The sequence below is a fragment of the Danio rerio genome, chromosome 14 (assembly GCF_052040795.2).
Source record: "Danio rerio strain M-AB ecotype USA chromosome 14, GRCz13ab, whole genome shotgun sequence".
NCBI classification, from domain to species: domain Eukaryota; kingdom Metazoa; phylum Chordata; class Actinopteri; order Cypriniformes; family Danionidae; genus Danio; species Danio rerio.
Window position 1 is genome coordinate 24,998,395 of NC_141034.1, and position 27,404 is coordinate 25,025,798.

Sequence of the window (27,404 nt, forward strand, 5' to 3'; positions counted from 1 at the left end):
GAATACTTCATCGTGTTCCTAACTGTTGGACTAAATTGATTTGTTTTATTTTTGTTGAACCTAATATAGCTACTAGTACTATATTTCCAGTGTATGGGTTTGTCATTACATTGCAAGCAGGAAGGTTTATTGCAAGTATTTTCTGTTTATTGCAGTTTAGGCCAGTGATTCCCAAAGTGAGAGTCTGATAATGACAGGGGGTCGGTTGGTGAATTTCAAAAGTCAAATACATTTTATTAAACTGTTATTATTACAATATTACCATAATTTTATCCCCACAGAAGATAAAAAAATTATAATTAACAGTTACATAAAAAAACAACTTGCAAATAAAAAGCCATCAGCCTTAAATTTTTGTTTTATTGATGTGTTTACATTAGATTAACAACACAATAATAGTGTCACATGCATCAGATTAATTTTATAACACCAGGTTAAACTTTCTGACAACTCTGTGGTAATCTACATTCAAATTAAATACAGGTCACTACTGAACATTGAAGATGATCTATAAGTGGTGGTCTCCAAAATTAAACTTGTGCTGGAAACAATATGCTCACCATTTAGGTGAGGTTAATATTAAATTAAACTAATTAATAAATGACTATAAAAACGACATGGTTGTTAGACAGTTGCACTTTTGTGTGTTGTCAATAAGCTCATGTTTAAATAGACCTACTGTTGTATGTGGAATGTTTGAATATTTATAACCACCTCCCAAGATGTTGGGGGTCATGAGTCGTTGACATTGTTATTTTGGGGGTCACATGTATATTTTTTATACATTCGTTTAATATCATAAAAGTAAGCTACTTTTATAACTGTTGTTTTAAATAGCTATTTCCTGGCATTTTGCCTAAAAACTAGTATTTTATAATAAGTTTTTTTTTGTTTTGTTTGTTTTTAGCAGGTCCTCATTAGCACATTAGCAGGTCCTCATTAGTTGGATGTTGTTCCTCTTTTAGACAAAAATCCTCTTTTGTTGTGAAACTGTGAGCTTACTTGTATTGAATGACATATAGGCTACAGTATCATATTGCCACAATCAAGTAAATTATATTGTTAACTGATAGTAAAAAATAACATAATTCAGCCAGCTTGAATGTGTTGTATTAGTATGACTAAAATGGAAATTCCCAGTTCCGCAATGTTTACAGTGACTATTGATTTCATTCCTCCTTAACTGAAGGACTGAGGAAGAGAAAGCATTTCAGCTGCAATCACAATAGCACAACATTCAGTGGACTGACTAGTCACAGCTCGAACATTTTGTTTTGTTCACAGCAGCTTTGAGTCATCATGGGTAAGCTAAATAAATTTAGCTAAAAATACTTTAAATATTAAACTGTCTTAAGTTGTGTTTTTAAACAAGTTATTTGCTAATTTCTTTGAAGGCATTCCGGTGATACTTACCATGTATTTTCTAGCATGCATTTATGGAGATATCATGAAAATAGACACCACTGGGGCATCAGAGGTGACAGCAAAACAGGACAAGTTAACTGTAAAGGGTATGATTACTTAACTGGTGTATCCAGAAACCAAAGTTAACCTTTATATGCGTTATACGTACCTCACTGCACTTTACATTAACAGTGAGTTATTCTCTTAAAAGGAGTTGAAGCCTCTAAAAAACTGGCTGAGCATGATCTGGCCCGAATGGAACAATACAAGTCCAAAATCCTCAAAGTTGCCCGAGCAAAGCAGATGGACCCGGCTGTGATTGCTGCCATCATATCCAGAGAGTCCCGGGCTGGAGCGGCACTGAAGGATGGATGGGGTGACCACGGCAATGGCTTTGGTCTCATGCAGGTTGGTTTGAAGATCTACACTTTTTCCACTTTTTCAAAAGAGACAGGACAGCAACATCTTATGCGGAATATACACTCGTCTGCAAGTATAGGTATTCCAGGTCAACTGCTTGTTAATGCAAATATCTTATCTACAGCATGTCATATGACAGCAACTCTTGACATGACCATGAAGTCTAAACTAAGCAACAGAATGGGGAAGAATGTTGATTTACTGTAAGTCACTTAAAGCATGGAGTTGTTACTGACAGGCTTCTCGGTTATTTCAGAAACAGCTGATCTAATCTGATTTTCACATTCAACATCACCTTTACAGAAAATTATTTAGAAAAGATCAAATACCCAATGAGTCGAAGTTCTGTGAACGAAAATATGTTGTTGATGTCAAAAGTCAGAGTTAAATTGCTAGTTTAATTCAGTTGATAGAAAGGCATCAGCAACTGTCATAACAGTCTGCAAAAGAGCATTTCTAGATGCATAAACCTTGAAGCAGATGAGCTAAATCGGCAGAAGAGCTCACCAGTTCTTCACCAGTATTGTTAATACAGTGCAAGATCAACTGAAAAGTACACTTTTGGCAACTTTAAGTGAATTAAACATAAAACAAAAACAACTTAAGAATACTCTTTTTAAATAAAAAAAATTAAACAAACAGCAAAAATCATGTTTTGAGTGTAGCAGAAATGTAAATTTAATCAGTAATGTCACTTTGTAACTAATTACAATCAGCATCCTAATCGAACAATAGACTATTGTTTGCTTGCTTTCATCAATACGTCAGTCTTCCTAATTTTTGTTACATTGTAAAAACAAAAAATCCTGGTTGCCTTAAATTTTTAGGCTGAATCAAATGAACCTTATGACTCTTTATGTTAAACTGACTTAAAACAGCTTGTGTAACTTATAAAATACAGTGATAACGATTAACCATACTGTCAGGACTAATTGATCATATTTTTACAGTGTAGCAACATCCATCTCCCAATGAGCCAATCAGTTCCCAATGGTTGGAATTAAACACCATCTTGCATTTTATTTGTCACAAAATGGGAAAAATGGACAATCAATCTTAACATCCTTTTCATGCAACTTTAACATGACACTGAGCTCACTATACTGTTCTTAACTGGCCTATACACTCACCAGATCTCATTTAAAAATAACACCTTTTAGATGTAGTGAATGACTTGCATCATGTACAGAATGTGTAGCTTCTGAGATACAGTATATACTATATATTTCATGAAAGATTAAAGCAGTACTGAAGGCAAAAATTGTCATCCACTCCAGTACTAGGGAAATCTAACATATGGCTATATATGAACGTATATAAAATGAAATTAATTTAACATATATGTATATTTATAATTCCAATGGATAAAAGTAAAAATATAAATGACCGTTTTTGCAATATTTTGAATTATATGTATATGTTATATATTTTAAATATGTTAAATCGAAATATTTAAATGTATGTCATATATGCAATTTAATTTGCTTCTGGATCCAAGCTCTCTGGTAAAATATATGGGAAAGCTCAACAAATGGTAGCAATAAACAATTACAAAGCAATGTAATACCTTCGAAATCATGATTGCAATATATACAACCATGCCTAATATGAGATGGTCAGAAAGTGATTATTTTTTTAGATAAAGAGTTAAAACATTGATGTCTGTGATGCAGCTAGCTCAGAGACTGTTACTATGATTTTATATCTATAAAAATACTTTAATGTGTGATATGACTAAAAAGAGATCATAAACTAATATTTTCTTAATTCAACTGAGTAGAAGCTTGAACCCAGAAACAGTATTTCATTCTGTACGTCATGGCTTAACAAGCAGACATGGGTAGCAAGGTGTACCAAAAGAAGCCAGTGAGTATATATACAGTATGTAAGTGCATATAAGATGACATGGTGTTTAGTCTAAATCTGGATCTAAACATTAAATAGACAAAGTAATCATGAATATTGAAATAAATTTTTTTGTAAGTAAGAAACTGGAACCTGAGTAAACTAAACACTATAATAAGCATCATTGTAACAGGCATTTTTAGGGCATTCAATAAGGCAGAAGAAGGCAGAAATCTGGAAATTATACAAGCTGCTTTTATGAACCACAAGTATGCAACATGTCAAAACGTGTGTACTGTTTGTCAGGCCATGATTTCCTCTAATGATCCAATGTGAAGACTTGCACAATAAAGCAGATCTTGTACTTTTTCATTATTGTGTTCATTTGATATTTCCAGTTTCCCCTTTTAAGGCATCAGTTCCCCCTGCTGTACTTTCCACAGATTGATGCAACTAAAAAATCTGCAATGTTTACAATTTCTCTTTTTATTGATTGTGTTTCTTTCAGGTTGACAAACGCTACCACAAACTGGTAGGTGCGTGGGACAGCGAGGAACATCTCACACAAGGAACTGAGATACTCATTGGTTATATTAAAGATATTAAAGCAAAGTTTCCCACATGGACCAAGGAGCAATGCTTTAAAGGTAATATTGTCAGGCCCTGTTTAATACCTGGTATTAAAATGCATTTTGGTTCATCTCTTTACTAGATGTTTTTTGTTTTGTTTTTTCAAATTTTTGCGCATTTTCAACCCATTTCCTAAAAAAATAAATAATAATAGATTTTTGAGGGAATTCGGGGTGTATAGACAAGTGTATGATTTTCCCCTGATATTTAAATCTAATAATTGTGAAATAAACTCATGCAGTTTTTATAACTACAAAGGCAAGCGTTGTGTTAAAGCAAACATTGTGAAATTTCTGATTTTCATTTTTTATATTTTGATAGCTGCAAAATTAGGACTGGTTTAAATGAATAATTTGTCACATTTTTAAATCTTCAAAATAAACTCACAAGTTTAGATGCAGATAAAACATTATCTTATTAGCACATTATTTCAGCAACTTTTCCCGAAATGTTTAATGTAATGCAATGGGACATGATGAATGTAATGCAACAATCAGACATGATGAAGTGCCGGTGTGAAGAAAAAAAAAATCTGGTCCTCCATTAAAATTCGGTCTTCCTTAAAGCCCTAAGTAATCCTACTCCTTCAAAATAGTTTTTAATGGATACATTCTTGGCTGCTGATCACAATTCCTACAAAGCCATGATATGATATGGTTTGAACCATGCTTACACTGTAAAACTAAAAAAGTTAAGGTAACTCAAGCCATTTAAGGAAACTGATTGCAAAAAACTATTTAAGTTTCAAAACTAATCCTAATGAGTACTGTCAACTTAATCCATTTAAGTAAACTAAGTAATTTAAGTACAGTAAAACTCAATAAATGAAGAGAACTCAAACCAACTGAGTACTGTAAAACCCAATAAGTTCAGGCAACACAAACCGTTTGAGGAAACCGATTGCTACATACCATTTGAGTTAAAAATAACTAACCTATATGAGTACAGTGAACTTACTCCATTCAAGTAATGAGGTATTTAATTAACTCATTACATTCAACACTGATTTTAAAACTCTTTTCAAATGAGTAGAATTAACTTGCAGTAAATTTTGAGTTGACTACACTCATTTGATTTGATAAATTTGACTGTTGAGTTTTACAGTGTATGTGTTTTTTATGTTTTTTTTTTTGTTTTTTTTTTTTTGCACATTTTCAACCCATTTCCTAAAAAAATCATTTATATGAGGGAATTCAAGTGTACTATATTTTTCCTTAATATTTAAATCTAATAATTGTGAAATAAACAATTTTAATAGCTATAAAAGCCAGCGTTGTGTAAAAGCAAACATTGTGAAATTTCAGATTTAATTTTTATTTTATATATATATATATATATATATATATATATATATATATATATATATATATATATATATATATATATATATATATATATATAAATTTTTTTTTTTTTTTGATAGCTACAAAATTAGGACAGGTGTAAATGAATAGTTTTTTGCATTTTTAAGGCACATTAATTCAGCAACCCGTCCCGTAAAGTTTCATGTAATACAATGTGAAACAGTGCAACAATCAGACATGTTGAAGTGCTGGTGTGAAAAAAAAAACTGTCCTCCAATTGGATCTTCCTTAGGATCCCAAGTACTCGTATTTCTTCAGATTACTTTTAATGGGTACATGCTTAGCTACTAATCACAATTTCTACAAAGCCGTGTTATGATAAATATAGTTTGAACCATGCTTACACTGTAAAACCCAAAAAGGTCAGGTAACTCAAGCCATTTGAGGAAACCAATTCCTACAAACCATTTGAGTTAAAAAAAAAAACTAACCTATATGAGTACTGTGAACTTACTACATTCAAGTTGAAGTATGAGGTATTTAATTAACTCGATTAATTAATTAGATATGATCTGAAATGTAACTACCAATTAGTACAAAAAAATTAAACAATTTATTTTCACTTGTGTTTGTGTGTGTGTATCTTACTTGAGTAACAAAATATTTTTTATGTTAAAAAACATAAAATTTATTCATTATTAAAAATTACATTAATTATGTAAAAATTTTATGTCTCTTTCAGGTGGAATATCAGCGTATAATGCAGGTGTGAAGAACGTGCAAACATATGAGCGCATGGATGTGGGCACCACAGGCGGTGATTACGCTAATGATGTTGTTGCCCGAGCCCAGTGGTTCAAAAGTAAAGGTTACTGAGGAATAAATGTAGTCTAATGCTATTTTTAATAGCTCAGTCTAACCACTGATCACAGTTTTATACTTTATTTTGTATTTGCTGGAAATAAATAAAATGTCTTTATTCAAATCCTGTGTCTTTTGTGTAATGTACCTAATGGTTAGGGCCTACTTTTTCATTCATTTACCTTCAGCTTAGTCTCTTATTTATCAGGGAAGGCCACGGCAGAATGAACCGCCAACTATTCCAGAATATGTGTATAAATAATATTAGGTCAGGCCACTAGTTTTAACACTATTAGTGTTTATTTTAGATCTCAGTTGCCCTACTATTTTCACACCAAAATGTACTGTACAATGTTTTGGAATAGTCATGAAAATTTGTTTAACAATTATCTGTGTACCTAAATATTTGAGATGGACAGGACACTATATTGGATGGGTAAACTTCCAAAAAATAAAATGGTTAAAAAGAGCAATAGCTTAAAAAATCAAAAGCAATTTTAGCTTCGCCTCTTTTTAACTCGCTTTCACCGTAATTCAGGATGCATTTAGATTGTCGTGTCCAGAAACAATATACTAACTGCAGAGGTAAGATACTGTGGGTGCTAAAGGCTAAAGTAGTAATCTTAAGTCTCGTGAAAACACAAGCCAACACTATACATTTTCTCAAGCAGACAGCAAGATACTTTCTAAAAATGATTTTACAGATATAAAAATAAATATAAACTACATGGATTGTCACATATTTTTTGATATGCTGTAATAAATTTGAACGTGTATTTTTTTTTTACCACGTGTATGTAGAAATTGCATGAAACACGAAACAAGATCATAAATATTTTCCTTAAAGTTTTGGAAAAGTCATTGAAAAGCCTTGGAATTTTAGTAGTAAAAATGTGTATGAACCCTGACTGTACATGAGCAAGAGTAACGAAGTAACACAACGGGCTCTATTTTGACAATCTATGCGCAAAGTGCAGGGCGCAAAAATCCGCTTTGCAATGCTGTGCATGGTCTAACAGGGTTGTGCTTATTCTCTTAATGAGTAATGGGTGTGTTTTGAGAATAAACCAATCAGAGTCTCATCTCCCATTCCTTTTAAGAGCCAGTTGTGTTGCGCCAAAGGGTATTTGCTATTTACATGACGAACTTTGTAAGTGGAAAAACTGAACTCTTTAACTAGCGAGAAAACAGTTAAACAGAGCATCTACAGCACTAGAAAGAGAGATAAGCCTCCTCATGATTTACTTTCACTTTCACTCTTGTGAATAGGGAAACGTGTTGTATGCACAGACATCCTTTAGCCTATAAACAATTAATTATTTAATAAAAAACTGAGTTATATCCAAATACACATGCTATGCCCCATATGGTCTATAACAGGGATGGGCAAACTTGATCCTCGAGGGCCGGTGTCCCTGCAGAGTTTTGTTCCAATACTAGTCAAACCTACCTGAACAAGCTAATCAGTGTCTTCAAGATCACTAGAATCTATAAGCAGGTGTGTTTGATTAGAGTAGGAGCTAAACTGTGCAGGACACTGGCCCTCTAGGACCGAGTTTGCCCACCCCTGATCTATAACCTGACAGGTGGGAAAATCTAAGCTTGTTTTTAATAAAACAAATATAAATATGCATATAATAAATAAGACTGCTACAAATAATAGCATTATACAAAAAAAGCTAATTGTTATGAATAAACTGAAAAAGCCCCCCAAGATGAAGAAGGCATGAAAGTATGTTTTAATGTATTTATGTAGGCTAGAAAATAATAACTTTTGTAATATTTTAATCCTTTAATTCTTTTTCATTTGTAAAGAAATTTGCATATTGCTGTACACCCTGTATGTAGTAAGCAATATAAGGGAGGCGCACAACTAATGTGCTCTGCGCTGGACCATAGACCTGCTTTGATCTGGTCTGTTGAACTGTCTATTTCAGTTCCTCAAAATAGCAACGTGGCAGCAATGCGCCTTAATACACCTCCTTTTTCAGACGAGAACGCCTATGGGGGCACATATGAGCGCAAATGCATTTGCTATTTAAACAGCGTGGTGCAAAACGACTCTTGCGCTGAGCTGTGACTAGCAAACAACAATTGCCTCGCACCTTGCGCCTCAATGCGCGGGGTGTAGGGCCCAACATCTCAGATGTGACCTACTGCTCAGAAAAGTGCAATGGCAGCAGCATGACACTTAGAGGCACTGTGATAGAGGCGGGTTTGGGTGTGGGCACTAAAAGCATTGTTTGCAGCTCACAGCTTGCACATGTCTGAGATTCTATCGTCTCTGTATCCAGACAGGATTTCCCTTGTCATCAAGTATATTTATTAAATTGACTAATAACTTTGCATGAAGGCACATGATACCTCGACCTCACCTCACATAACCTGCCTTCTTATTCACTACCTCAGGTTAATAATAATAATAATTTAATTATTATTATTAATATTATTATTAATATTATTATTATTATTATTATATAATATGACTCATGATCATAATATGACTTTAATATCTGAATAAATAAAAAAGGATTACAATTTTTGCAACCTTCATAGTTGCAAATTTTGAAAGCTTAATTTCTTCCCACGTTTATGGGAAAAGATTGGAGGAAATAAAAAACAAACCACTCCCTCTGCAATCATATATATAGTAATCAAGTCCTGCGCTTGGTCTCATTTAGAGGTGAGACTTGTCAAACTTGATTTTTCACACTGAGCCAACATCATGGGTAAGTTATATCAAATTATGACTTTTCTTTTTCTATTAACAACAAGATGCATTTAATGATAGCATAAACGTTCTGTGACTTGAAATTCCTTTGGTGATATTGTTTCTAGCATGCATTTATGGAGACATCATGAAAGTAGGCACCACTGGTGCATCAAAGAAGACAGCAGAACAGGACAAACTATCTGTAACGGGTGAGAATTCATGATTGCATACAACTCAACTTTTGAAGTCGTGACAGCACTTCATCACAACTGACGGAAAATAATAACTGAGTGTTTTCACAGGTGTTGAAGCCTCTAAAAAGCTGGCAGAGCATGATCTGGCCCGGATGGAGAAATACAAAACTAAAATCATTAATGTTGGTAGGGCAAAGCAGATGGACCCGGCTGTAATTGCTGCTATCATATCCAGAGAGTCCAGAGCTGGAGCCATTCTGAAGGATGGATGGGGTGACCACGGCAATGGTTTTGGTCTCATGCAGGTTGGTCTGAAAGTGTTAATCAAAATATTATACAGTCAGTTATGTATTAAAGTCACTTATTTCAATCTTTTCCTGTATACAGTTTCCGCAGCAAATATCAGTTTACATTATTTTTGTTATTAATTGTAATAATACAGTGAGATTTTGGTTTGCAATGGAGTCTGACAGCAGCCAGTTTCGCACAGAGATCTGATCTCATCGTCATCCAGTCTGTCTGGATTTTTGTGAAACCGCAAATACATACTCAAACACGTTTGACAGTAGTTACAGTATGTGAAATAAACAGTACACGGCAGAATGATGCCAACAGCCTTTGTTCCTATTCACACTAATGATATTTACAGGATTTTTTCAATGAGCCTGGATTGCCTTAGAATCAGCCAATCAGAATCAATTAAGCTCAACAGCCCTTTAGTATAGAAGATGTTAAATGACTTATATGAAACTGTTTACAGTGCATGCGGAAAGTATTCATAGCGCTTTACTTTTTTCACATTATTTTAGGTTACAGCCTTATTCCAAAATGGATTAAATTCATTTATTTCCTCAGAACTCTACACACAATACCCCATAATGGCAATGTGAAAAAAGCCAATGCCAACTTATTAACAATTAAAAAAAAATTAAACCTGAAAAATCACATGTACGTAAGTATCCACAGCCTTTGCTCAATATGTTGTTGATGCTCCTTTTGCAGCAATTACAGTCTCAAGTCTTTTGAATATGATGCCACAAGCTTGACACACCTGTCTTTGGGAATTTTTGCCCATTCCACTTTGCTGTACCTCTCAAGCCCTATCTGGCTGGATGGAAAGCGACTATGTATAGCCATTTACAAATCACTTCAGAGATGTTCAATAGGATTTAGGTCTGAGCTTTGGCTGGGCCACTCAAGGGCCACTCCACTGATATTTTGGCGGTGTGCTGTGGGTCATTGTCCTGCTGAAAGATGAACCATTGCCCCAGTCTGAGGTCAAGAGCACTCTGAAGCAGGTTTTCATTTAGGATAAAAACATCCCCACAACATGATGCCGCCACCACCATGCTTCACTGTAGGGATGGTATTAGCCTGGTGATGAGCAGTACCTGGTTTTCTTCAAACGTAACACCTGGCATTCACTCCAAAGGGTTCAATTTTAGTCTCATCAGACCAGAGGATTTTGTTTCAGAGGTCTTTTGGCAAATTCCAGGCAGGCTGCTATGTGCCCTTTACTAAGAAGGGGCTTCCGTCTGGTCACTCTACCATACAGGCCTGTTTGGTGGATTGCTGCACAGATGGTTGTCCATCTTTAATGTTCTTCTCTCTCCACAGAAGAACGCTGGAACTCAGGCAGAGTGACCCTCGATTTATTGATCACCTCCCTGACTAAGGCTATTCTCCCCTGATCACTCAGCTTAGATGGCCGGCCAGCTCTAGGAAGACTCCTGGTGGTTCCAAACATCTTCTACTTGCGGATGATAGAGGCCACTGTGCCGATTGGAACTTTCAGAGCAGCAGACATTTTTCTGTAACCTTCTCCAGCCTTGCGCCTCGAGACAATCCTGTCTCAGAGATCTACTGACAATTCCCTTGTCTTCATGCTTGGTTTGTGCTTTGACATGCACTGTCAACCCTGGGACCTTATATACACAGGTGTATGCCTTTTCAAATCATGTCCAATTAACAGAATTTACCACAGGTGGACTCAAATTAAACTGCTGAAACATCTCAAGTATGATCAGTGGAAACAGAATATACCTGAGCTCAATTTAGAGCTTCAGCAAAGGCTGTGGATACTTATGTACATGTGATTTTTCAGGTTTTTTATCTTTTAATACATTTGCAACAATTTCAAAAAATATATTTTTCACATTGTCATTGTAAGGTATTGTGTGTGTGATTTTGAGGAAATAAATTAATTTAATCAATTTTGGGAAAAGGCTGTAACAAAAATAACATGAAAAAAGTGAAGCGCTATGAATACTTTCCGGATGCACTGTATTTCTGTCACAATTACCAGCGATCACTACTCCTTAGATCGCTGGTCCTCTCTCACAAATACTCATGGACTACAATTCCGCCATTTCTGGACTACATATTCATACATGCACTTTACCCAGAGACACATGCTTTCTTATCTAAACTGATTACATTCACACCACCTGAGGATTGTCAGAAACCGGTTGCACACACTATTTAAGCCACACACTCACCCATTCAGTTGGCCGAGTCTTGTTTTACTGTAAGTAGCACTACAACGCGTTTCCTAGTCTTGTTATCTTGTGTACCGACCGTTAGCCTTGTTAGCCTCCCTTCTTAATCTGCTGCCTGCCTTACGACCTCTCGCATGTTACTTCGACTACGATTCTGGATTGTCCTCACACACCTGTTTGCACCCGTATTGACCATTGCTTGCCTGACTAAGAATAAACCTGCTTTTTGATCTTACCCCAGTTGTTTGTGTCACTCCCCGTGGTTACAATTTCATTATTTTTGACAGAATCCTCATTTTACATCATTTTTACTCAGGTGCCTAAAACTTTATACAGTATCATAGCATGGCAGACAGGTTTCTTAAAGTGTTTTGGAAATGATGACACAGTTCTTCTGGATTTAGTTCTTCTTTTTCTTCATGACGATGATGAGATATCTTGTTCCTTGTGCAAAGTAAAATCTCAAAAAAACATAATGCTTGGAAACGTATGTTGATAATTCCTACTGGCACACTACAACAAAAGATAAAAAATAATTGACTTAAAAACATTTTTCGTTGGTGAAAATATTAACTACACCCTTAAAACAGACTTCTTTGTAGATACTGAAGATTCATCTCAATCTATCCCAGTGTGGGTTTACAGAAATGTTTCTGGATAACTGGATTTCTTAAAATTATAGTAATTACTTTATTTACTTTCAAGTAATTGGTAATAATAAAAATTATTTTAAATTTTTTAAATGTTACAAGGCCACTCAATTGAGATGTTTGGCACATTACTGGACTTTGTTTTAATCAGAAAGCACAATGATTATATTACTAGGCTAATAAAACTGCTACTCATAGTAATAATCTACTTAATAATCTTGTAAATACTGATCATGCTGTCATGAATTCTGAAATCAAAATGTGATCAAGATATGAGCACATGCTATGGCCACCCAATACTGAAAAAAACTGGCAACAAAGAATTGAGTTTGCATGCGTTAGAATGTGAAGCATCCACAAACACTGTCAGACATCCATGGTTGCCATCAAGTTTAACACTGCTCTTGTGTCATGGGTGCTACCTAAATGCTCATTGACTGTTTAAATCAGAGATGGCCAGCTCTCAAAAAATATATCTTTGCTGCTTATTTAAACTACTTACTTAATATGAGTTGAACCAACACATTTCTACAGGTTGTTCTACATGTTTTATGTTGAAACCACTTAAATGAGTAAAAACTATAAAGTTAACTTAATTTGGGTAAGGACAACATGAAGTAATTGTGTGTGACGTAGGAAATAAGGGCCTGTGGGCCAAAGTTGGCCCATTCTAACCTTTGATTTGGCCCGCCATCCTATCTGAGAGGAGAGTGAAAGTGATGGAGAGGGTTGGGGCAAATGCCTTTAAAAGAAGTCATATTTTTTAATTGGACTTCACCTTTTTTGTGTGTTTGTTTTATTGCTGAGCTACAAAAAAAATCAAACTGAAATGAAATGTTTCAATTAAATGTTTGCAAATTAATCTGATTTTTAAACTGTAAATAATGTCAGTCGACGCATAGAGGACTATGCAGAAGACATCAGTGAGCTGAACTCCATTCTGTTATGAACGGAATTGTTTTGTTTTAACCGTAGTAAGATCATTATAAAATGTTTAAAAATAGGCTGTATTAGTAACAGAAATCAATGTTTAATATTATTAAATAAATTAGAAAATTACCCATGACAGCTGTATTTATCTTCGGCCCACTAGCCTTAATCAAGTTGGGTTTTTGGCCCTTCAAAAGAAAACGTTTGGGCACCCTTTGTCTAAATAATTCACTACAACAAAATACATTTTGCAAAGAAAAAAAATCCAAATACCAGACATGTAGCTAAGTATCCAAATACTACACCGATAACAAAAAGAACTTATTAAGAGGAGCACATCTAACTCTACCCCTCACAGTGATGTTACTAGCTCCATTGATTGAATTGGATTGAAATTTCTTTATTGTCCTCGAGGGGCAATTTGGTTAACCACAATAGCCTACACAGATCACCACACAAATAAACATGAAAGTTAACAATAAAGTTAATCATAATCAAATAAAATGGTAATTATAAACAAAACAATTACCAATCAAACACATGTTCGAACAGCAACAGTATCCAATGTAAATGAGCAAAATACAACTTAAAACTGCAGTAGGAACAAATTAAAAGAGGGGTCTGGCAACAGACCTGCTGCAGTACAGTCTGGGCTGCATCCAATGCTTTTTAATGGGCTCACCTAACCCCACCCCTAAGCCTACCCGTCACAGTGACGTCACTAGCTCCATTTGAGTGCATTGTGTCTGACATTGCATCGCTAAGTGATGCAGTCTCAGCTTGCATCATAAAGGCTGCATCCAGATACTATTGCAAATTAATGCAAATATCTTTTGGACCTAGCACCTTTAAATAAGTATACCTTCCGCCTGCAGGAGACAAAACTCCAAATGAAGTAGGCGGTACTCAACTGCTAAAGTGACTATAGTATAGCCCAACTGTGCTTGGTTTCTCTCAAGGTTGTTTTTCCTTCACTTTTGTCAATCGAGGAAATTGGTGATTGTCAACTTCATCAAAGTTTGTTCCTTGCCACTGTCGCCACTGACTTGCTTCTTGATTTGGGACTTGTGAAGCTGTTCATAGATTTACTCTTCGGTGTTTGGACTTTCAGCATTAAAACTAAACTAAACTGAACTAAACTGAACTTGAACTATGAAAACTGGCCTGACACGGTTTCAGTTTACCAGAACTTCTAAGGTAAATTGCTTTGACACAATCTACATTGTAAAAGCGCTATAGAACTAAACATGAATTTATTTTAATTTAATTTAATTTAATTGATGCAGTGGCGCAGTAGGTAGAGCTGTCGCTTCACAGCAAGAAGGTCGCTGGTTCAAGCCTCGGCTTGGCTCAGTTAGCGTTTCTGTTTGGAGTTTGCATGTTCTCCCTGCGTTCGCGTGGGTTTCCTCCAGGTGCTCCGGTTTCCCCCACAGTCTAAAGCCATGCGGTACTGGTGAATTGGGTTGCCTATATTGTCCGTATAGTGTGTGAATGTGTATGGATGTTTCCCAGAGATGGGTTGCAGCTGGAAGTGCGTCCGCTGTGGCGACCCCTGATTAATAAAGGGACTGAGCCGAAAAGAAAATAAATAAATGAATGAATTGAATTGAATAGCCCTCTGTTTGTCTCTCACCTCATACACATGCCCAATACTGTTAGGATTTGTGCCAACAATTTTTTGAGATATAAGAAGTCTTAACTTGTTTGTCACACCCAGATTACTGTACCAGCAGTTACCATATAACTGTGACAACAGTTAAAAGAGACTCAATAAAAGAAGAATAAAAGAAGTCCAAAGAAGTGTCCTATCCGCATTAAATCCCTTAAACTTTCAGTTATTGATTAGCCTTTTTACAGATAAAATCAGTGTTTGCCTTAAAGTTCAGTTGAGTGCATTGTGTATGACATTGCATGCCTGAGACACACAGTCTCATCTTGCATATGCAAGTCTGCATCCACACATACTATTGAACTTGCTTAACATTTCATTGAAGTAAGCAGCAATCTGATTAGATGACAGTTAAGGTGTGTTAAAATCTCTACAACGCAAAAATGTGTTGTTTAAGAGTGAGGTAAGGTATTTAGTGTAAACTTCATTTTCTTTTTTTGATGGTGCCTTTTCAGGTCGACAAGCGCTATCACACTCCAGTAGGTGCATGGGACAGCGAACAGCATCTCACACAAGCTACTGAGATACTGATTGGTTTTATAAAAGAGATCAAAGGAAAGTTTGCCAAGTGGAGCCAAGAACAATGCTTTAAAGGTAGGTTGTTCTTTACTATGTAAGGTAAATAGACATACAGTAAATTGCACAGAAATAAATGTCTCAATTGCAGTATAATGTCTGTTCCAGGTGGAATATCAGCGTATAATGCAGGTGTGAAGAATGTTCAGACATATGAGCACGTGGATGATCACACCACAGGCCATGACTATGGCAATGATGTTGTTGCCCGAGCCCAGTGGTTCAAAAGCAAAGGATACTGAGGAACTAAAGTCATGAAACATTTGCATGTGTCAAATAAGTATAATAACTGTAGATGATGAAGATGAATAACTTTAATATGATCTACATCTAAAATTTCTTTCTGTGGTTTGTGGTGCCTTTTTATTGCTTACTGTATTAATTTAGTTTGTTTAATATGCTTATACTAGATTGCTAAAATAATCTCTTAGTTGAGTTTGAGGTGTTTTAAGTCATGGGAATTTAATTTTACTAATAAGTTTATTTAACAAATAAAGTGTGTTATTTGTTACAAGTCTCATGTACCTCTCATTCAATGTCTCATCACCTGTTATACCTCAGACATTGCTGATACATTTAGAAAAAAAATGTATCTTGTAATATAAGACGGTTTCCACATTTGCTTACACTGTAAAACGGAAAATGTTCAGTTAATGCGAACTCTGAGATATATATATTTATATGGCAATGGATTAATGGTTAGATCGGGTTGTGATCGGAAGGTCACAGGTTCGAATGTCTTTCTTCGGCAGCGATCGTCGGTGGTGGGAGTGAATAACCAGCATTTTCTCCACCCTTAATAACACGGCTTGAGTAAGCTACTGATCCCGCAATTGTTGACCAAAATGCTTTACAAAAAAACTAGCATACAAAATCTATCTATCTATCTATCTATCTATCTATCTATCTATCTATCTATCTATCTATCTATCTATCTATCTATCTATCTATCTATCTATATATATATATATATATATATATATATATATATATATGTTAGGGATGTAACGGTATTGTAAATACCATCATACCGCAAGAGCAATTTTTTTCAATATTACCGTAGTCGCATGACTCGATAAAACTATAGGTCTTCTGAGAAAATTTGCTCAGGCGAATGAAGCGAATGGGAGGTAGCGGAAACTACAATTCCCATCAGCCCAGGCGTGGCCATCATCCTTTGCGGTCTGTTGTCGCTACAGATCCAGTAATGCGGAAATGGAGTGTGCTGCTTGTAGCGGGGATGAAAAAGAGCTGGAAATGATCGAACCTAAAGTGGGTTTTAAATCGGATGTGTGGAAGCATTTCGGTTTCTCTGGGGGTGTTGTTGTCGCGCGTCTACTGAAGGGTGGGACGGAGGGTGTGCCACGTCGCGGGGGCACTTTTGATCATTTTGGAAGAGCACTTTCTATACAAAACTTAAAAAGGGCATGTGCACTGCACAGGTTGAGCCCTATGTGTGCACGTGCCTGCAAGTTGGGGAATACGACTAATAACAGTAATGAGGACTGCAGAAACACAGCACACTGTTCAGATTGATGCAGACATTGACTTGTACCGCAAAGAGACCTCTATCTCACTCATGGCTTGTCCTCTCAAGTGGGGGAAAGACAATCCACAACGTTACCCACTGCTGTCAACCTGGGCCAAGTCATATCTCTGTCCCAGAAACTTCAGTCCCAAATGAGAGGGTTTTTTTCTGTTGCAGGGGACATTGTAAATGCCCAGAGATACCAGCTTTTACCAGATTGTATTTATATGATAATTTTCCTTAAAACCCATCTCTATCTAAGTGAGTGAGTGAGTGATTAAATGTTGAATGTGATGAGTTTTCAACAATACTATATTGAAACTTTATTTTTTACATGGTTTAATCATTTTTTGTTATTAAAATTGAAAAATTGAAGTTCCTGTTTCAAAGCTTACAGATAGATGACTAATTTGTATGTCATTGACACTTTTGGCACTTTTTTGGGGTATTTTCATTAGTTTTGTTTTTCCTGTAAATGATTCAATAAATACCGTACCGTGCCATTCATACCGAGGTATTACCGTACCGTGAAATTCTGATACTGTTACATCCCTAATATATATATATATATATATATATATATGCAATCAAAAAGCAAGAGACAGAAGGTGATTTTTTAAATTAGACTTAAAAGCACCAAGCGAATGACCTGATATGTAAGGGCAGGCCATTCTACAGAAGGGGGGCTGTGACAGAAAAACCCCTGTCACCTCTTGATTTTAACCATGATTTGGGAACATCTAGCTGAAACTGGTTTTCCGAGTTGATTGGCCTCAATGAAGTGTGCCAGCGAAGAAGTTTAGTGTAAGTAGGTGCCAGACCATTCAAACCTTCGAACCATTCGAGCCAGTTAAAAGAAGATAAAATTGATGAGTGGTAGAATTTTTTTTTTCCAGTTAAAAGCCTGGCAGCTGCATTTTGATCTAGCTGCAGGTGTACAATTGAAGCCTGCAAAACTACTAAATACAAAGAGTTGCAGTTGTCCAATCTGTACATAAAAAAGCATTGATGATGGTTCCCAACTCCTTAAAAGACAGAAAAGGCTTCAATTTGGCAATGTCACAGACACTCAAAGGCCAAACACTAGCACTTTAGTTTTTGATTCATTCAAGTGTAAAAAATTTCCAGCCAACCATTCCTTATTCTCATTAAAACAGGTAAAAAAGGACTGTAAAACAGAGTTTAATTTACATGCTAAACTTCATCAAACTACGTTCAAATAGCATTATTTCTGTATTTACCTTTTATTTTTACATTTTATGTTAATTTTATGTCAATTTACGCAAGTACTTTTTGGACATGTGTAGCATAGTTATATGGTTACATTCATATTTATCTTACAGGCTTTGATATGAACATTGCGACAGCATTGGACAGCATTGAGTGGTATTGAGCAGCAATTAAAACTATATTTTTTACATAAATATACTGCATATTGCAATTTAGACCCCAAAAGTGATTTGATCAATCCTTACCTATTTAAAAACGTATCTCTGTTTAAAATGCGAAAATCTCCTAATATTCATTAATTTTCCTTCGACTTAGTTCCTTATTTATCAGGGGCCACCACAGTAGAATGAACCGCCAACTATTCTGGTATATGTTTTCTGATGCCCTTCCAGCTGCAACCCAGTACTAGGAAACATGCATACACTCACACATTCACACACTATGGCCAATTTTGTTTCCCCAATTCACGTCTACTGCATATCTTTGGAATGTGGTGGAAACCGGCATGCAAACATGCAAACTCCACACAGAAATACCAACTGGCCCAGCTGAGACTCAAACCAGCAAGCTTCTTGCTGTGAGGCGACAGTGCTAACCACTGAGGCACCATGCCGCCCTCTCCTAACACAAGAGATTCTTTTTTATCAGGACTCTTGGAATCATTCTTGATTGCATCAACACAATTAGGAGCTGAGGAAAGAAACAAACAGAAACAGGAAGCTGCACAATAAACAAAAAACAGAGTTAAAACTGAGAGACCAGACAGGAAGCCATGTGTTTTTATCAGATTGTTGACAAACTGACCAGCCACTGGAATTGCAAGAGAAAGATAAACAGGTCAGAAAACTATTTGCACTCAGTCTAGTGACAACAAGAACTTTTTGCACACAACAGCTTCAAGTCATCATGGGTAACACAGGTAAGATGAACAATAATGCTTTATTAAATGTGATAGCCATTTTTAATTCAGTTATTTACTGACTTCAGCCTTCACGAGATTCTTACCATATATTTTCTAGAATCTGGCATTGACATCATGGATATAGACACCAAGGGTGCATCACCGGTGACTGCCAGTCAAGACAAATTAACCGTAAAGGGTATGAGCACTTCATTACCGGAGCCTTGTTTCTGGGGTTGTTCCTGCTTTTTATAAGCATGCTATGGTGAAACCTTTTTTTTTTTCTTAAAAAAACTAATCTTCATATAACAGTTTTATCACATTTTGAGCCAATTTCAAACTTTTATTGCAAGCATTTTTTTAGAAAGAGCTGTGTTACTCTCAACAACAAACAAAATTATGGAAAATTTGGATTCAGGAAAGTTTATAGTTCAGAGTTTGCTCGTTTAAGTGCTTTAAATGATATTTTGCAATTTGTTGATTCTGGGAACTCATCGTAGGGCTTTTAGATTTGAGTGCAGCATTTGATACAGTTGATCATTTTTTGGTTTTGGGTGGGCATTAAAGGAAATGCCTTGAGCTGGTTCAGATTGTATCTTACAGCGGCAGTACTTTTTCTGTTGATATTGGTCATGCTGTCTCTTCTGTAGCTCTTCTTGCCTCTGGTGTTTCTCAAGGTTCTATTCTGGCTCCTATATTGTTTTCTTGATATATGCTTCCTCTGGGTGTCTTTTAATTTTAATGCAGATGACATCCAAATCGATTTGCATTTAAAACACACACACAGAATGAATGACACAAAAAATGTTCTACAAAAGCTTCTCACATGCTTAGGGGTTGTGAAATTTTTGATGTCACAAAAGTTTTGCACTTAAAAGAGAGGAAAAACAGAAGTTATTGTTTTTGGCCCGCCATAAAAAAACTAAACTAATATAAAGCTTTAAACTCTTATATAAAGCCAGTGAACAGTGAACATTTTGGGAGTTCTTTTTGATTCAGCTTTTAAATTTGACTAACATATAAACTCTTGTTTTAATAAAGTCTTGTTTTTCTTATCTTAAACTACATTCAAATGTTAAATCTTTTCTTTCTTCTAAAGATCTTGAAAGAGTTTTACATGTTTTTGTTTTATCAATCTTGGACTACTGTAACTTCTTATATATTTGGTCTAGCCCAGTCTTCAATATCATGACTTCAAATGATTCAAAATGCCGCTGCCAGATTATTACCTGAGGTTCATAAGCAGGTTCATTCTGCTTATTTGTCAGATCAACTATGAATAAGGCAGCCAGATGTTTATGATCCTCAGACAACATTATTCTGCCATACACAAGAACAAGACTGAAGCTGAGTGGTGACCGTGCTTTTGTAGTGGCCGGTCCTAGGCTATAAAATAAAATTCCCCTATCTGTGAGATCTGTGTCTTCTTTAAATAATTTTTTTTTTTTTAAAAAGTTACAGTTGCATCTTCCCAGCAAACAGTTATGTGTTTAAGACGTCTAATAGACATTTAAACATAGACAGCTTGGCTAAAACAAGGCGAAACTTGGGCGGTCAGTGAAAATCTAATAGACATCTAAGAATAGCCCAAAACTAGAATAGTCGTCAAATAGACAGATTAGACAGACTTCATACGTGTAGTCATTCATTTCTGTTTATCTGATGACTAGTCTAGTTTTGGTCTGTTATTAGACGTCTATTAAATTTTTACTGACAGCCCAAATTTAACCTTGTTTTAGCCAAGATGACTATGTTTAGACGTCTATTAGACATCTATTGAAAACAAATAAATAAATACTTGCAGGATTCTTATACTCTTGCTTTTAACTTTGTCTTATTATTATTATTATTATTATTCATTTATTCATTCATTTTCTTGTTGGCTTAATCCTTTTATTTATTCGGGGTCGCCACAGCGCAATAAACCACCAACTTATCCAGCACGTTTTTATGCAGCGGATGCCCTTCCAGCCGCAACCCATCTCTGGGAAACATCCACACACACTCATTCACACACACACTCATACAATATGGACAATTTAGCCTACCCAATTCACCTGTACCGCATGTCTTTGGACTGTGGTGGAAACGGGAGCAACTGGAGGAAACCCACGCGAACACAGGGAGAACATCCAAACTCCACACAGAAACGCCAACTGAGCCGAGGCTCGAACCAGCGACCCAGCGACCTTCTTGCTGTGAGGCAACAGCACTACCTACTACGCCACTGCTTCGCCCATTGTTATATATTATTATTATTATTATTATTATTATTATTATATTTGTCTGCAGTGTTTTGTATTTATTTTTATCATCTTAATTTTATGTACAGTATTTGATATTCTTTTTGCCTCGTTGTACTTCACGTGTTACCTTACTATCTTATCATCAAACATTAATAATCTGCACTACATTATACTTTATACAGCTGTTTGTTTTTTTTACAGGGGTTGAAGCCTCTAAAAAACTGGCTGCAGCTGATTTCGTCCGGATGGAGAAATACAAGTGTAAAATCTTCAAAGTTGCCAAAGAAAAGGACGTGGACCCAGCTCTGATTGCTGCCATCATATCCAGAGAGTCCAGAGCCGGACACACTTTGTTGAAAGGATGGGGCGACCACGGCAATGGTTTTGGCCTCATGCAGGTTGGTTTTAAGAAAAATGGTAAATTATTTGCTCATGAGAAATGATGTAAGGTTGATTTTACACTCTTAAAAATAAAGTTACCAAAATAGAAATCTTATGATAGTGCCATAGAACAAACAATTATGGTTCCCAAAAACCTTTTAGTGTAAAGTTTTTCAAAGAATTTTTTTTTCCATAGCGTAAAAGTCATTTAAACAATCTTACAAACCTTTTGTGGAATAAAATTTTCTATGGATGGCAAACTTGTTAAAGGCGATGATATTGACCCATTCTTCAGTAACGGCACTGAACTGAACATGCAGATTAAAGGGGTGATATATAATTATTAATAATGATATATAATAAAGATCTCCTTACATCATTAGGGGATCGAAAACTAATGGCAAGGTGCTCCATTGTTGTTACTGTTTGTTATCCTGTTTTTATATTTTCTGAGTTGGCAGATGCACTAGTGATATTATTTAACACAGAAAAATTCAAACCTTTATTTTCTGACTGAAACACAGAGTTTTAATTTCTTTTTGGTAAACAAATACACTAGCAAAGAAATCTTGCAAATAAGTAATGAATATTAAATACTTCTGAATTTTTATATTTCTTTTTTTTCTTCTTGATATTGTTTTTTCAGGTTGACAAGCGCTATCACACTCCAGTAGGTGCATGGGACAGTGAACAGCATCTCACACAGGCTACGGAGATACTCATTGACTTCATTAGGAAAATTAAAGAAAAGTTTTCTAGATGGTCCCTTGAGCAATGTGTTAAAGGTAGGCAATGTTTACTCTGACATATACTGTAAATGCCCTTAAATAGCACATAAAAATATAAATGAAGTGGGGGAACGTTTATAAACAGATCTTTATTTACATAAATAATGTTCATATTTTAAGGAATTTTCATTTTAGTGGCTGTGGGCTCTTGTGAACAAACAAAAAAAACTTTATTTTGTGGAAAACAGTGTTCAAAATGAAAAGACAGCAATGTCTCAAATTTCTTACAACAGTCAAAAATTATTAAGTGTAGAACTTACTTTGAATGACTTTATCTTATCATTGTAATCTAGGGTTGCTCAACCCTATTCCTGCAGAATTTAGCTCCAACCCTAATTAAACCCAACTAAACCAACTTGAAAAGGCACTTGGTAATTAATTAAAATTAGATGTGTTTGCTAAAGGTTGCAGCTGAAATCTGCAGGAAGGTAGATCTCCAGGAACAAGGTTGGGCACCCAAACTGTTGATCCTCTTCTTCTGTCTCTTTCACAGCTCATTCACTGTAGTCAGTCTTGGCCGTTTACCAAAGATTTTCAATCAGGTTAAGTCAGGACTCTGTGCTGGCCATTTCATTATTTCAGAGTTTTCGGCTTTAATTAACTGTTTTATCAATTTTGCTATATGACAGTACACTCAAAAATGACTTTTGCTGCTTGTTCAAACCACTTATTTAATATAAGTTGAATCAACAAAATTCTTAAGGTTTTTTGGAACAATTTAATTGTTTTATGTTCAATCCACCTAAATTTGTAACAAAAAAAATTACGTTAACTTAATAGATTTGTGTTGGGTCAACAAGAAATAATTGTGTGGAACGGTGCAATTTTATAGTGTACAATTGTCCATTATGAAAAATTGTTGTCTGATTTGGGTGATGAACTGCATGTTGAAGATTCGGATAAACATGACCTGTCTTCCTCCATTACTCCATCACTCCATTACTTTGGGTTCAGTCTCTTCCCCACATAATGTTTCCACTCAGCTCAAATAAATTAAAAATAAAAGGACAATAAAATAAATTAAACTTGCTTTAATCGCTAAAGTGAAATTGGACCAGGTCTCTGTCAACATAAGATGCTTTTCAGCCAGGGCCGAATTTAACCAATAAGCTAGGTAAAATCTGGGGGCCCCTAATAAATATCTAGAAGTACTGTATAAATTCTGCCTATAAACAGTATATAACATTGTTTTCTATCATATTTTGTATGGAAGGAGTCAAACAAATAACATTTTAACGTAATTAAATATTATTTAATATAAATTAAAATATAATATTATTATCATAGTTTAATGTTATGTACAAAATAATATCATAAAATAGAATATTATAATTATTACATCTGCACACATTTTTCCATACCCCCCCATCAAATAGATCAGTCCATATTTTATATATATATATATATATTATATATATATATAGTTGTAAATTAATTTTGAGAAATCAAATTATTTACAAAGTAGAGATTGCATTAAGATAAAACATATAAAATATGTTTTATGTGATAGAAAAAAACATCTAAAAAAAAAAAAAAAAAGTATGGAGGGTGCATTTTAGGAGTGTTGGGTCCCAAAATGTCCCAAAACGTGCTGATTTAAATGGGTGGCAATGTTTTGAAATTATTATTATTATTATTATTATTATTATTATTATTAATAATATTATAATTATTATTATGTGTAAACTTTAAGGCATCTTTTATTGCCTAGATTATTTTGTTTTGTTTTGTTTCAACAGAGAAATAAAATAAAATTAAGACATGTCTGTGAGATTATGCTTTGTTTTGGGGGGAAAATATAAAATAACATTTATAATTAATCATTACATTGAGTTGCATTGATTCATTTTGCAGCTTTAGGGGATTCTAGTTAACCTCACTGAACTGTAAATGAAAATTTAAAAAAGTAGAATTTTGGAAGCATGAAACTGCTATTTTTTATTATTATTATTATTATTATTATTATTATTAATATTAAATCAGGTCTTTGCTTAAAATGACAGCCCTGTTTTCATGTGTACAACCACCATTCCATATATTTAGTAAAATGATAATGACACCACGTCATGTCCAGTGGTGTAAAGTAACTAATTACAAATACTCAAATTACTGTAATTAATTACTTCTTCTCAGGAACTGTAATTTATTAAGTAGTTTTAAAAATGTGTACTTTTACTCTTACTTGAGTACATTGTACTTTTACTCTCACTACTTTCCTTCAACCTGCAGTCACTACTTTTTCATTTTTTCTTGTTTATGCTGGGAATTAGAAAAATCAGTCCTGTAATTCCTGTCCAATCAAATTACACATAGAAGGTAAATTGCATCATAATAAACTACTTCAAGACATGTGCACTTTACATTGCAGCAAACTGTTTGGAAGCATTAAGTGTCCAAGAAGATGTTCAAAATCTTTACACGCATTGACCCAGAAACTGTTTAGTTCAGGGATGCCCAAACACAGGTTGTTTCTCAATTCAAAGAACGCAGAGAACGGATTTGCGTTCTTGTGGAGACCGTTCTTGCCAGGTGTCCTCGGAAGAACGAAATCGGGAGACCACGAGCGCAGAGAACGCGTCCTTTGAGGATTGAGATGTTGCGTTCTTCCTGATGGTCACATGACCTTATCATTTAAATGGTAAATGATTTAAACATTACAGCAATCATACAAGGATTTATTGTTTTAACCCTTTTAAAAATATATACTTTGCATAAAAACATTATCAATATACTCCGCACAATATAAATAAAACTGATTTTATTACCAATTTCATCAAACAAACACCCTTAGCGCAAGACCGCTAAAGAACACATATTGAGAAACAGCCACAGTCATGGAGGGCCGATGTCCTGCAGATTTTTGCTCCAACTTGCCTCAACACACCTGCACGGATGTTTCTAGAAAGCCTAGTAGGAGATTGATTAGCTAACCCAGGTGTGTCTAATTGGGATTAGAACTAAACTTTGCAGGACACCAGCCCTCCAGGACCAAGTATGGGCACCCCTGTTTTAGATGCATGTCACTGATGAGAAGATGATGGATATTTACTGTATTATGACCGAAATGGCCTTAAACACCCAGCAGGCACAAGACGTCAACATGTCGTCAGATTGAAATTGTACCCTAAGGTCATGGAGACACTGCATTTTGTTTGGATTTGAAAATCGGGTTTACATCAGAACTCAAAGTTAGCCCGATGTCACTGCCCAACGTCCAACCTAAAACCAACCGAATATCTACGTCTAATGATGTTACAGCTTGACGTTGTGTCGACGTTACCACCATGACATCTATCAGACGTTGAATTTTGGTTGCCATAACTGATGAATAAATGTCAGTATTTGATGTCGATAGGATGTTAGTTTAAGATGTTGGCTCGACATTGGATTTTGGTCACTTTCTAACAACCTAAAATCAACCAAATATCAACGTCATTTGATTTCATTATTGTACATCAAAATAATGTTGTCCTTAGACGCTGGTTAGACATTAAATTTTGGTCACATGACATCACAACCTAAATCTAACCTAACATTAGCGTCTTATGACATTGTGTGCCTGCTGGGCAATAACTAAATGCACTACAGAATGTTACGTTTACACACACACATACACAAATTACATGTAAATGCATCAACTTTTAACAGCATAATACTCACTTTGACCGCATAATACTAAACTTTTAGCTACTTTTTACTCCTACTTTGAGTAATATTTACTACAGATACTTTTACTCTACTCACACTACATTTTTAGGCAAGTAATGGTACTTTTACCTAAGTATGCGTTTTCAGTACTCTTTCCACCACTGGTCATGTCTCTCCAAGGTTTCTTCTCTCCATGTTTTCTTTTCTGCTTATAGTATATCTCTGTGGCACCGTTACAGCACCACATACTGGTCTACCTTGAGCAATACATTGTTTTGAATTTTAAAAAAAAGTTTTTGGCATTGGGATATATGTGACCAATAAAAAAAAAAAAACATTGTTTCAGGACTACATCTAATATGATAACTTTAATAAGTATGCCATTGCAGCTTTGAAATTTCTGATGTTGTACGTTGTTCTCTAAATTTAGCATTTACTGGTAATGCAAACAATAAGGCATCACTCAACTTGACTATGTCTCTTTCAGGTGGAATAGCAGCCTACAATGCTGGTGTGAATAAAGTGAAGTCATATGAGGACGTGGATGAGGGCACCACAGGCCGTGATTATGCCAATGATGTTGTTGCCCGAGCCCAGTGGTTCAAAACTGTAAAAGACGGTTACTTGTTATAATCACCACTATATATACCTTCATTAACATGATTATAAATCATATTCCATATTTTCCAACACTGATTGTTTTGACTCATGATTCTTGTTTTTTTTTTTTTTTTCTTGCTCTTTCTTGCTCTTCAGTGTTTGGACTCTCAATAATGACTTCAAACCACACTTAAATGAGCTAAACTGAACTGAACCCAAACACTAAAAACTTAACTACCCTGATCCAGTTACTATGACCATTTATGTGAAGCTGCTTTGACACAATCTACATTGTAAAAGCGCTACACAAATAAAGCTGAATTGAACTTAATTGAATTTTTAATATTATATTATGGATACTGCTTTTTGTTGAAATGTATGTTGTACA

The 27,404-nt window shown here is 35.1% G+C and overlaps 3 protein-coding genes across 5 annotated transcripts; all 3 read left to right on the top strand.

The window, feature by feature from the left end:
* The first annotated feature begins 1,204 nt into the window (after nucleotides 1–1,204).
* On the top strand, nucleotides 1,205–6,588 carry lygl1 (lysozyme g-like 1). 3 transcript variants are annotated; one of them, XR_015506751.1, is made up of 6 exons: nucleotides 1,205–1,303; nucleotides 1,395–1,511; nucleotides 1,616–1,812; nucleotides 4,178–4,995; nucleotides 5,173–5,431; nucleotides 6,134–6,229. XR_015506751.1 is itself a non-coding variant. In XM_087280375.1 (5 exons), the coding sequence occupies exons 1-5, from the start codon at nucleotides 1,300–1,302 to the stop codon at nucleotides 6,477–6,479; spliced, it is 558 nt and encodes a 185-aa protein (XP_087136501.1). In that variant the 5' UTR covers nucleotides 1,205–1,299; the 3' UTR covers nucleotides 6,480–6,588.
* A 2,551-nt stretch (nucleotides 6,589–9,139) lies between these two features.
* Nucleotides 9,140–16,206, top strand: zgc:162941. Its single transcript, NM_001082820.2, has 5 exons — nucleotides 9,140–9,193; nucleotides 9,303–9,386; nucleotides 9,480–9,676; nucleotides 15,574–15,712; nucleotides 15,803–16,206. The coding sequence occupies exons 1-5, from the start codon at nucleotides 9,190–9,192 to the stop codon at nucleotides 15,934–15,936; spliced, it is 558 nt and encodes a 185-aa protein (NP_001076289.2). The 5' UTR covers nucleotides 9,140–9,189; the 3' UTR covers nucleotides 15,937–16,206.
* Nucleotides 16,207–19,241: 3,035 nt separating this feature from the next.
* On the top strand, nucleotides 19,242–27,177 carry lygl2 (lysozyme g-like 2). The gene is made up of 5 exons (NM_001386487.2): nucleotides 19,242–19,371; nucleotides 19,472–19,552; nucleotides 21,801–21,997; nucleotides 22,627–22,765; nucleotides 26,904–27,177. Exons 1-5 carry the CDS (start codon nucleotides 19,359–19,361, stop codon nucleotides 27,047–27,049), a joined length of 576 nt encoding a protein of 191 aa, NP_001373416.2. The 5' UTR covers nucleotides 19,242–19,358; the 3' UTR covers nucleotides 27,050–27,177.
* Nucleotides 27,178–27,404: the final 227 nt, after the last annotated feature.

Bases quoted from the DNA above. Each gene is read 5' to 3' on its own strand.
- lygl2 (NM_001386487.2), top strand. The intron at 21,998-22,626 runs GTTGGTTTTAAG...TTGTTTTTTCAG, and splicing joins ATGGTTTTGGCCTCATGCAG to GTTGACAAGCGCTATCACAC. The intron at 22,766-26,903 runs GTAGGCAATGTT...TGTCTCTTTCAG, and splicing joins CCTTGAGCAATGTGTTAAAG to GTGGAATAGCAGCCTACAAT.
- lygl1 (XM_087280375.1), top strand. The intron at 1,512-1,615 runs GTATGATTACTT...TTCTCTTAAAAG, and splicing joins GGACAAGTTAACTGTAAAGG to GAGTTGAAGCCTCTAAAAAA. The intron at 1,813-4,177 runs GTTGGTTTGAAG...TGTTTCTTTCAG, and splicing joins ATGGCTTTGGTCTCATGCAG to GTTGACAAACGCTACCACAA.
- zgc:162941 (NM_001082820.2), top strand. The intron at 9,387-9,479 runs GTGAGAATTCAT...GTGTTTTCACAG, and splicing joins GGACAAACTATCTGTAACGG to GTGTTGAAGCCTCTAAAAAG. The intron at 15,713-15,802 runs GTAGGTTGTTCT...TGTCTGTTCCAG, and splicing joins CCAAGAACAATGCTTTAAAG to GTGGAATATCAGCGTATAAT.